The sequence below is a fragment of the Strongylocentrotus purpuratus genome, unplaced genomic scaffold (assembly GCF_000002235.5).
Source record: "Strongylocentrotus purpuratus isolate Spur 01 unplaced genomic scaffold, Spur_5.0 spur5_contig_815, whole genome shotgun sequence".
NCBI classification, from domain to species: Eukaryota; Metazoa; Echinodermata; class Echinoidea; order Camarodonta; family Strongylocentrotidae; genus Strongylocentrotus; species Strongylocentrotus purpuratus.
Genome location: NW_022145519.1, coordinates 324108 through 336216, shown reverse-complemented (window position 1 = coordinate 336216; position 12109 = coordinate 324108). Strand labels below are relative to the sequence as shown.

Here is a 12109-nt window from a genome sequence, read left to right as displayed (position 1 = left end):
AAAAAAAACCCATAAGAGAAAACTTGGCAAAATGGTACCAAATGGACTTCAATAAACTCACTTGAACTCACTAGAAACACCTTCATGTATCTGACGACTTTAATATATCCATCCTTGTTTGTACACATAACTCACCTTTTGATTGAATGGTTCTGTCTGAATAGTTTTCCCATGGCCTCAGCACTAGCCCCTCTCATGTTGTTCCCTTTGAGGTCCAAGGCTCTGATAGAGGTATTTGAACATAACCCATGGAGCAGGTGTTTGGCACCTACAAAAGATATATAGATCAGGGAAGTGTTTCACAAAACTTGATATCAATAACAAATGACAAAAATCAGTGACAAATCTGCTGATAACCAATCAGAAGCAAGCATTTCAGTAGCTTATAACAAAACTGTCATTTGTCACTGATGACAAGTTTTGTGAAATGGGGCCCAGATTGTATTCACACGTGTTAACAGGTTTTGGAATGTTTCACGAGGTAAATAAAAATTCTTGTTTAGTCCAGTGTTGGTAAACTCATCGGATATCCCATTTCTTGGCAAACTTTCGTAGTAGGTGCACGTAAACTGAATATAAAACTAACTGTATGAACTACCATAGAAATGGAGTGTATTTTTCATTTAGATAAGGAATTAATCTTTCAATAATTTTCTAATAATTCTTTCATTTTGTGAGCAAGACTTTGGATGGAAAAAAACATAATAATAATAATAATAATAGGCATTTCTATAGCGCGTTCTATCTAGAATTCTTTTCAGAGGCGCATATACATGTATTATTACTTCGGCTTTAGCCTAGCTACCATTACAGTGGTCCAGCATTTCAAGGAATTAATTCCTGCCAGGTACCCATTTACCTCACCTGGGTTGAGTGTGGCAAATGAAGATTAATGCCTTCAAATAAATACCTTCATCTCCAATCATGCAATCCGACAACAAGAGCTCCTGGATGATATGATTGGTTGCCAGAGCCCTTCCTAGCACCGAGCATGTCTGCACGGTCAGTGAGGTCGTGGACAGGTCAAGGGTGGTAAGGGAAGACCTGGACCTGGACCTACTTCTGGACCCACTCCTATGGAGAGAGGACTTGGGGTCCGCATCCATCAGCTGATCTAGGACACTCTGCTGCGGGGTGATCCTATTCTCCCGGCACACCTGGAGGTAGACAACCTTGAAGGAATCCATGTTGCCTACCCGATGTCAACCTTTGACCTGCATTATAAGAAAAGAACAGATTATAATCTCGTACTAACAAGGCAATATATTTTGCCACTGTCAAAGGCGATCTAAATATTGGAAATTTAAAGTTGGTAACTAAGGCACCCACTAACAATGCCAGGTGGAAGTGAATGGGGAAGTAGCAATCTAAGTTCATAGCATTTTACGAGGGTGTGCAATCTCTAGTTTTACTTTTAGTTAGGCACATTTATACAGAAAAATCTGTTTTATGTTTTCCAGTCTTACCCCTAACCATCCTATGTTTAATGTAAGTGAAAAATAACATGTAAGTGAAAAATAACATGCGAGTGTAAAAAGAGAAACATCAGGCCCATTACCGATAAAACTTTCTTTATATTTAGCCTAGAAAAAAACAGAAAACAAAATAGACATTTTTTTCAGGCAAATCTACTAAGATTTCTGGAGTGTATAAAAAGGCCCCTACTACCTGTAATACAAAATATGATTTTCTGAAAATTCAATTTTCTAAGTTTCTTTGAGGTGTTGAGCTGCAATTTGCAGCGCAAATTCACTGCTTCAAAATCACCCATGATTTTTTTTTTGGCAGCGAATTTGATACGAGGTCTGCGAGTGCTCCCATTCCTTGCAGGTTGAAAGTTAGATCATACATGTAGATTGCATCTTCTATCATCTCTTACGTTATTGTTTGTTGTTATCATTCTGTCATTTTTTCTTTCTATCTGTCCTCATGTTATTCTTTGCTTCTTCCTTCTATCACCTTTTCTTATGTAATCCTTTGTTTTTATAGATCAATCATTTTCTTCCTACCTTTCCTTATCCTGTTCTTTGTTATTCCTTCAATCACCTTCTGTTATGTTATTCATTGTTTTTATTATTCTATTATTTTCTCTCCCTATCTTTCCTTACGCTTTCTTGTTTCTTTCTTCTTGCATGGGCATGGGTTGCCCGTGACGTCGCTCCAATTGATTTGTCAAGTTTTGTGTGTATGCGCTGACTACCGTGATCAATCATGATACCAGTTTTATTGTGAATTATCATGGAACTTACTAGACCATTTATGTTGAAATCTGGTGTTGAATTGTAGTGTATTTTATGACTTCAAAAGTTCAAATTGTTGCTGATAGATGCTGCAAATGCTGGTGTGATATAGCAGCCATACTATTGTAATACCAGATTTGTGTTTAAATTAATGTTATGCAGGGAGGTCAGTACAGAGAGGCATAGTAAGGCAAAACATAGGCAGACCTGCCAACCTCTGGAGTTCAAAAACTCTATTCGTTAATCCCAAAAGTTGTATTTTACTGACAAAAGTTGTATTCTTAAATATAAACACGGACTGTTACGCGGTTCAATGCAGGAAGAATTTTTTTTAAAGGATCGTTGGTTGAATATGCATGATTTCATCACGACTGGTGTGTTCGATGAACCAATGAACATCCCTAAAGCCCCAATGTGAGATGCTTGTAGGATACTTTATAGGACAGAATGGGCATTTTGCCATTGGAAATGGTACACACACACTCACAAAATACCACCAAGAAAAAATATCCAAAAAATAAATAAAATAAATTTAAAAAATAAATAAATAAAAAAAAAAAAAAAAAAAAAAAAAAAAAAAAAAAAAATCGTTTTTTTTTTTTTTTGGAAAATCGTATTTTATTGAGGAAAATCGTACTGTCGTATTTGCTTCTAAAAATCGTACTGAATATGACTAAATCGTACTGGTTGGCAGGTCTGCATAGGTTGTAACTTGTAAACAGTCAAATATTAAAGAGTAAGCGATGTATAAAAATCCCCTAGAATCCCTAAAACAGTAGCGTGCATGCATGTAATGTAGCACATGTACTAAAACCAGGGAGAGTGTTCCCTGCTAAAACAATCAAATCCTTTCTTTACACAGACCTTTTCCTTCTGTGTCCTTCAACTAGCATCTGGTCCAAGTCATTCAGACTCTGTATGCCTATATGTAGCTTCTCCAAATCGGGATCATTATACCTAGTACTATATTTACAAGGGATGCTCTAAAAGCCAACAGTTGTTTACGTATATAATACAACTTTAATCCACAGGAGATGTATGCCTATGAAATATCAATTGACCAACATTACTCTCACTCAGTACCCACTCAGGCAAGGTAATAAACAAGTCTTCAGAGAATGTACTAAGACTTCACTGTATGTAGCAAATCACAAGTGTCCTACAATGAAAGGTCATCCGAGTCTGACTGAGAAAGCGCATTTAAATGATATTCATCATCATGATCATGTGAATAAAGTTTTAAGAAGTGAAATGCATTTACCTAGCAATATACAGGTATATACATCACTCTAGATTGAGAATGAGAATGTCAGAATAGTGAGAATATTTTTCTCTTACCTATAAAAGGAGCCATTACCAGTACACGTCTTCCCCTCACAATGTTCAGGAGCAAAAAGAGAATGACCACATGGTTGTAATGTCCCAAGCAGACTTTCAGGGGATACCATTCCAAGGAGAGGGGGCAGAGAAAGGAGGGTGGAGGATAAAGAGGCCTATAGAGTTATGCTCAGAGAGGGGGGGGGGGGGCAACAATGGCCATACTAGTTTCACTTTAAGGGTGTTACTTTGAACTGTTAATCTGATTACCTGCTTTATTGACTTGAAGTTTACTTAATCCTATTCACTCTTCATCTTGGTCAAACCAGTTTCTGGATTGACAATGGCCTACTTAAAAAAATTATCTTGTATTGTGCTCTCCATCCTTTTGTGCTCATCTCTCTTTGTGATTGGCACCATTCTTCATGTCCACTCTCTACACAGCATACCAATTAATGGTTCTGTGTCAAACTACACATACACCCTGTACATGTATCCCTCCTGGCCAAACTAGTTGGGGCTTTAAGAGATGGTGGATTAATGGCTTTGGGTCAATGGATCACAGGACACAAATGGGAAGAAATCTACCAAACAAAAGATTCATCTGGAAAATGTCTCTAATCTTTAATCCAAAGTAGGCAAAAGGCCTTCAAGAAAAGTAACGAAGCATTATGGCTTGTTCTCAGAAATAAAGTTATTCATTCCCTATCTGAAGCACTCATGTCAGTAATCTAAAACCTGAAAACCAATCAGCATGGTACAATCAAAATACAAAATACTTTACTAATAGGATTACTGACCCAGTTACTATAGATATCCCTGGTACTGATCCAAAACGACTTAAAGTAGCAGCGAATGCAATTAACAAACATTTTGTGTCAATAGCATCTGGCCTTCCATCTCTTGACAGAGAAACATTACCTGCTTTTTTTTCACCATGTCCATGTTCATGTCCTCAGGCTCAAGTTTATGAGGTGCATTCAAAATTTAAAAAATTACAGACTGGTAAAGCTGGATTAACCAATGACTTGCCTCTTCAGATCTTGAAAAAAATTGCATATGAATTGGGTGTACCTTTAACAGATCTGATTAATCATCCTTTCAACAAGGGATAGTTACAATAGTACCAAGACAGTGGAAGCAAGATTGGATAACCCCTAATCCAAAATCATTACCAGCAACCAGCAATAATCTCCTACCAATTGCACTAACGAGTCAGTTTGCAAAAAATGCTGAATCTTTCATAGCTAAATGGCTCTTTAAGGATATCGTCGACAAAATTGATGCCCACAATTTGGAAACCGCCCTGGTTTATCGACCACTCACTTGGTTATTTTACTCCACAATTTGTCATGAAAATGGTGAAAAGAGCAAGAGTTTATCCACTGTTTTGTGTACTGACTCCAGCAAAGCTTTCGAAATGCTGCATCATAACATTCTTATTAGAAGATTGATCAAACTCAATTGTAAGTTTTGGGGAACAAGCCAAAAAAAAGAGTATGTAGAATCATGTTGGGTCCAGAACACATAAATTATACCAATGCTTGCCAAATATGTAACCTTTGAATGCTTGAATTAGATGCAGAAGAGAAAAGCTTTGTCTGGATTTTGCTACATCCTTAGCTAAACACCCAACATGTACCTGGTCCTGCTTACCTCCTTCGAAAAACACAGCCATCTCCTTACACCATGCTTCTAGATATCAACAATTCAAGTGCAAAACCAATCGTTTCTAAAATAGCCCCCTACATATAATACTTTGTTGATCGTCTCAATAAAGCCAAGCCCAATTAATCAAAATAGATGAATTAATATATATTTTATTTGAATTATATATTCTATTAATAAATGTTGAAGTTTCCTGATTTTTACTCTCAGTCTCCATAAGATAACAAGAAACCAAAATAACAAAATACTGTTCCCTTTCCCTTCAATAGCCACTTTATTTCTGAAAGAAAATGAATGATAGATTGCCATAATTGTAGTTTTTTATATCACTTTTCTAAGCAATAATACAAATACTTGCAATATCAAACTTCAAGATATTTCAATATTGACAAATCAATTGTAACTCTATTTTAGGTTTGAAATATATGTAATTTAATTACAGTCTTTTAATTGTACACATGACCAATTTAGCCATTGGGCTGCGACACGTTTTTTTAAATATTTTTTAAATATTGTTTTTTGTTTTTTATCATTCTAACATTTTCTCTTTCTGTCTTTCCTTGTGTTATTCTTCGTTTCTTCCTTCTCTCACCTTCTCTTATGTTATTCTTTGTTTTTATCATTGTCTTTCTTTCTTTCATTACTTTCCCGCCAAAACACACTCACTTCTGTTTGAAGAATGCTTCCTGCATTGGTTATGTTCACACTGCAAGCTAGATCGGTCTGGGGCAATCTAGGAAGTGAACTGGTTCAGAAGACCACTTTGCGAAGTGATCTTCTAGCTTCTGGATCGGTCCAGAAGATCGCTTCCAGCTTCCTGGACGGCTGGACCGCTTGTCTGTTCACACTCACAGTTATAGACTCTAGACTGATCTAGGCATAGGGTCTAGTCTGGATCAGTCTAGGATAGTAGGAAGTGAGTGAGAACGGGGTCCTAGTCTTGAGTCTGAGTCATGACACTTTACAGACTGAAATTGTGACTTCTATACATACCAACCAGGTTCATCGTTCACTGATTCTCATGTTCCACAGACAACAGCATTTTCAGTGAAAAATATATTTGTTTATTATTTCATGCAAACACCCAGTCCTTCTTACTTTACTCCATCGTTGGCATGACCGGAAGTTTCAACAGGATCACGTCACCTCACACTTCCGTATAGATTCTACTGATGCTGATGAGTATTTTCAGATTCAAATTCAGAACTCCCCCACCACCCAGATGCACGTGGCCGAGTAGCCTGACCAGACGCCGTGCGTAGCTTCGCTCGGGGATGTGTATATTTAGTGGCCGAGGAGCTTCGGCGGGCGGCGGAGCCTCCTATCGCAGTACATCGCCAGACAACACACAGTCACGATCGGATTTGCATCCTCAAACAAGTACACACATCATGAAACTGTACGCGGCATGAACGGGCTTTTGAAAAATATATTATTAGATCTAGATCTAGACTCTAATAATCTATAGCTCCATACACCGTGAACATACTAGACTAGATCAATCGTAAACATACGCAAGTTAAATATAGAATAGCAGGATTTACTTACCAGATGAAATTTCGATCTAAAAGGTGACGTTTCGCATCAAAACTAGATTAAAAGATGGGAAAACGGTCTCAGCACTTTTCAAAATTGAAATTTGTTTACATTCACCAGGGACGTACGGTATCTTCAGGGTAGCAAACACAAAAGGAGTATTTTGTGGGGAGTACGTGTTCGCATTTTGGTATAGATCTAGGTCTATTACAGAAACTTTACAACTGGGCGGGAAGGAAAATTCTTATTCATCATACTACTTGACTTACTTATGATATTCTAATGAGGAAGATTAAGCATCCGTCAAAAAGGGTGTGCTGGTACCAGGGGCGTACGCAGGATTTTTTCAAGGGGGGGGGGGGGGGGGGGTAAGCGGACACTTTTTTTTTTTTTTTTTGGTCTCGAAATTTCATAATTTGACATTAGGCTGGTACATACTCTGGCATCCGTCTCAGCTACATGAGAATAAGTGGCAAACGAACAGTATAAGAGGTTTCAATATATTCATCTAGTATATTCCCATTTTCATCGTGTAATCAAATGCCCTATCGTGCAAACTTTTTTATCAATCAATTCCTTAGAAACTGATACACAAGCTAATTTGTAATAATTATTATTTTGGTTGCAATCATTTAATATATATTATGTTCCTTTCTTATGTTTACCAAGAGCTCCATGGATGTTGTATTTACTTCGTATAGTTCCAGTTTTTTTTATACATTTTCTTTTATGCAAAGAGGAATATGCCGGCTTTAAGAATATTTTTTTTTTGTTTGATTGATTTTATTTCTGCGTTCAAAAATATACAAATTCAAAGTCAAAGTACAAAATTTCGAACAATAACAAATACAATGATTACAATGTTTACAAAAGTAATTAAATGAAAAATCCGTGTACAATATTATATCATTCGATAAACATGTACGAAGCATACAATAACATAAGAAATATGAAATATATTCAATAAATTAGAGAGGTAATTCGGAACGCAGGAGACCACCATCGTGAGCGGTTAGGCTGGAGATGGATGGCGGCCTCGTAAAAAGAATTGGCGACATAACTCTCTTCGAAAAACTGAGTGATCAAGAGGGTGCGGTGCAAGTGCAGGTGCAGTGAGCAGTTGCATGATAAAGAATAAATAAGTCACGGTTTTGTTATACTAATTTAGAGAGGGGGAGCATATGATTGTATTATTTGTCGTTTAAGTGTAGCTTTTAAGGAGTAGATGGTTGAACAAGACTTTATGTTGTCGGGTAAATCATTCCAAATTTCCGGGCCAGAATGTCTAACAGATTTGTGTGTTATTGATAATTTGGGGTTTGTAAGATGGAAGTTTCCAGATATGCGAGTAGAGTATGAATGAACGGAATTATTAAACCTAAACATGTTATCAAAGGATGGTGGAAGCAGATTATTAATGTACTTAAACATAATAACTGCTACTTGAGTAGTGTTCAGATCGAAAATTTTTAGTGTTTTAAGTTTATAGAATAAAGGATCAGTGTGAGCTAAGAAATGCGAACCTGTACAAATACGTATGGCTTTCTTTTGCAGTTTGAAAATAGAATTGATTTTTGTCGAACCACAATTAGCCCATACACTATTACAATATGTTATATACGGGAGAACTAGCGAATTATATAGTAGGAATAAGGTTGCATGGGGTAGAAGAAACTTTAACTTGGAGATTATTCCAATACTTTTGGAAATGCACATTGTAACTTGGTGTAAATGATCATTCCAAGTCAAGGTTTCATCTATAAGAACACCCAAAAACTTGGAATTAGTTTTCTTCTGTAGTAGCATACCATCGATTTTAATATATATAGGTGTTTCTGTATTATGAGAATGATGTTTAAAATACATGAAATGAGTCTTTTTTGTATTAAAGGAAAGTTTATTGGATTTAAACCAATCTGATACTTTGTTAATTTCATAATTCAAAGTATTGTTTAACGAATTAAGGTCTTTATGGGAATAAAAGATATTTGTATCATCGGCAAATAAGATAAAAGAAAGGAGGGGGGGATGTATTGATAATATCATTTACATAAAGAAGAAATAACAGTGGACCTAAGATGGAGCCTTGAGGAACACCGCATTGAATTAAAAGAGGATCAGAATCATAACTATTAAATGTAACATATTGTCTTCTGTTTGTTAAATAATCTTTAAACCATAAGAGTGGCTGACCCCTAATTCCGTAATGACTGAGTTTGGAGAGTAGAATAGCGTGATTGAGCGTATCAAATGCTTTACTCAAGTCACAGAATATACCTATAACATGCTCTTTGTTAGCTATGGCACTTGTAATTTTGTCATAAATTTGAATTAATGCTAAGTCAGTTGAGTAATTTTTTCTGAAGCCATATTGATTTGAATTGAGTATTTTGTGTTTAGTGATAAATTTGTGTAGCCTATTATGAACAATCTTTTCTAAGACTTTGGATATACTTGGGAGTAGGGAAATTGGACGATAGTTACTAATTTCGTGAGGATCATCTTTTTTGAGAATGGGGTTGACCTTAGCTAGTTTTAATAGATCAGGGAAAACACCTTGCGATAACGAGTGATTAAATATGTGAGTTAAAGGCTTTGCAAGTGGATACATTATTTCTTTTAGGAGAGACATACTTATTTTATCAAAACCGTGCGATTTTGAGTTGTTAAGAGATTGGGTAATGTTAATAATTTCGCTAGGATTTGTTGGATTTAAAAAGAGAGACTCTTGGTTTTGATTGGAAAGATAGTCTTTAAAGTGAGCGTGAGTTCTATTAATTTTGCTGGCGAGTTCAGGGCCGATATTCGTAAAAAATGAGTTAAATGAATTTGCATGAAGACTAGGATCATGTATTTTAGTGCCATTTGATGTGATATTATCCGTGGGTGGGGGATTCGTTTTTTTTCCCATTACCTCTTTGATAATTTTCCAAGTTGCAGTTGTGTTTGAACTGGCCTTTTTTTTAATTTTATTAGAAAAATGCAATCTACGGGATGTACGGATAAGTTTTGTTAATTTGTTTCGATAAATTTTATATGTGTTTATAGGTTAGTGTCAGTTGGATTGTGTAAATGTAATTTGTAGAGGCGATTGCGTGTTTGTATTGATTTCAATAAACCTTTCGTTATCCAAGGATTCCTGGGTTTATTTCGCTTATTACTCATTTTGCCTAAAGGAATATTCTTTTCATAATAATATTGCAATTTGTTATTAAAATGTTTATATGCAGTATTGACATCATTTACACTATATACCTCAGCCCATCCCTCGAAAAATAAATCCTGTTTCAGCAATTCTATATTACGTTTGGATTCTTTGCGATATATAAGCTCATCAAATGATTTACGGCCAGATAGTTTGCATTCACAAGTTAAAAATATGGGTATAGGTGATCCGACACTTCAGAACACAATATTCCACCGATAGTTTTGTTGTTATGTACGTTTGAAAAAATATTGTCAATCTGAGTTGATGAATGTGGATTTATTCTGGTGGGTTTATTTATAATCGAAAAAAAGCCGTATGAATGCATCAACTGCATACAATTGGTTGAGTTACTGTTATCAGATGAAGGTGAGAAGTTGATGTTAAAGTCACCAAGGATAAAAATTGTGTTTATTTTCATCCCCTATTTTATGAAGATAAAAATCCAGTTCGTCACAGAATAAATCACAATTAGAATCAGGGGGTCTATAAATCAAACCTATGATGACATTTTTGGCATTTGAGTTATTAATTTCGATAAATAAAGATTCTGCTTGTGTTAGTTTAATATCTGAACGGATTTTGAAGTTTATGTTTTGTGTAATATAAAACGCAACACCGCCACCTCTTCTTCCTTTGCGGTCCGCCCTAATCAACTTATAATTAGGCAAATTGAACATATCTGGAGAATTCTGATATAACCATGTCTCACTTATTCCAATGACGGAAAATGCAAAATTATTTAAAGAGTGTAAAAGGTTTTCAACGTATTCGAAATTTTTGTTCAGACTTCTGGAGTTTATATGTAAAAGTGAAATATTGTCTGGTTTGTAAGAAAATGAATTTTTGAATTCTTGGGGTGTGTAGTATTTGCTCTCGTTTATATCGTCGACAGGAATATCGGGAGTGTGCGCGTGCGAATTCATTTAACGATACGTGTTATGTAAAGTACCGAAAATTTGGAGGATGAACAACTGCATGTGTGATGCTGGTGCGTTTGTGTGTGTACGAAGTGCAAGTGTGCGGGTAACTTCAAAATATAACACAAATGAAAATACAATTAGAATATACTGACTATCCGTAGCTATATCAATCATACTTTGGCATGTTGGTTTTTATTGTTATTGAATTAAAAAGGATATACATAACATGAGAGAGAATATAGAGTGAGAGAGAAAAGCAGTGAATAAAGACGTACTGAAGAATCAACCATATTAGGCCTATCATTTTTTGAGAAACTCGTGCCACAAATACACCAGGGTACACTGGCGTACTGGTGGGGGGGGGGGGGGGCGCCAGCCCCCCCCCAAATAAAATTGAACCATGACTTATTTTCACAAGTAATGTATAAATGTTCGTGATATCACATGATTTTCAACAAAATGCTTATTATTTCTTGCAAACTGACCCATTCCCAAATAGCCAGAAAGAGCATATGTTTTTTTTATAGTCACTAAGGGCCTTATAGTGAGCACTAACAGTTTTACTAATTCCTTTCCAGAAGCTACTGTGCAAAGCACTGCCGGGAGATAACATGCTACCCACCACTCGGGCTGAGGATGCACATATTTACGAAAGAACGTTTCATACTTACATCATGTAACACTGCACATATACCGTTAAGGGGCCCAGTGGGGGAAAATATAATTCAGACAAGATTAAGAGTAGAGAACGGTACAACGAATTGTCTTATTTCTCTAATAATTTAATGAAACGGCTAAGCTTCCGCGCTTTGCGCGGGCGGGGGGGGGGGGGGGGGGAAACTAATTTCAGACTATAGGATTAAGAGTCGAAAACGGTACAACGAAACGCCTTAATTTTTCTCTAATAATTAATGAAACGCGAAAATGATTTCAGACAAGGATTAAGAGTAATAATTAAATGAAACAACAAAGCTTCCGCGCTTCGCGTGGGAGGAGGGAACTGAATTCAGACAAAGACACAATAAAACGATTCGTCTTCTTTCTCTAATAATTTAAAGAAAATTGAAAGCTTCCGCGTTTCGCGCGGGATGGGCAAAAATGAATTCAGACAAGGATTAATAGTAATAATTTATTGAAACGTCAAAGCTTCCGCGCTTTGCGCGAAGGGGGGGGGGGGCGCAATTCAGACAAGGATTAAGAGTTGAGAATGGTTCAAAGCC

At 36.2% G+C, this 12109-nt stretch overlaps 1 protein-coding gene across 3 annotated transcripts in view; it reads right to left on the bottom strand.

Moving 5' to 3' along the window:
- Positions 1-6855, bottom strand: part of LOC594611 (leucine-rich repeat-containing protein 45) — a 28049-nt gene extending 21194 nt beyond the window's left edge. For 2 of the 3 annotated variants that reach the window (XM_030978815.1, XM_794046.5), the window contains exons 1-3: positions 3579-3705; positions 911-1214; positions 136-268 (exon numbers count right to left, since the gene is read on the bottom strand). In XM_030978815.1, the coding sequence (XP_030834675.1) occupies positions 136-268; positions 911-1187 (410 nt within the window). In that variant the 5' untranslated portion in view covers positions 1188-1214; positions 3579-3705. Of the gene's footprint in view, positions 1-135; positions 269-910; positions 1215-3578; positions 3706-6773 lie in introns of those variants that run through there. The other variant, XM_011672316.2, reaches the window with a different exon arrangement.
- Positions 6856-12109: the final 5254 nt, after the last annotated feature.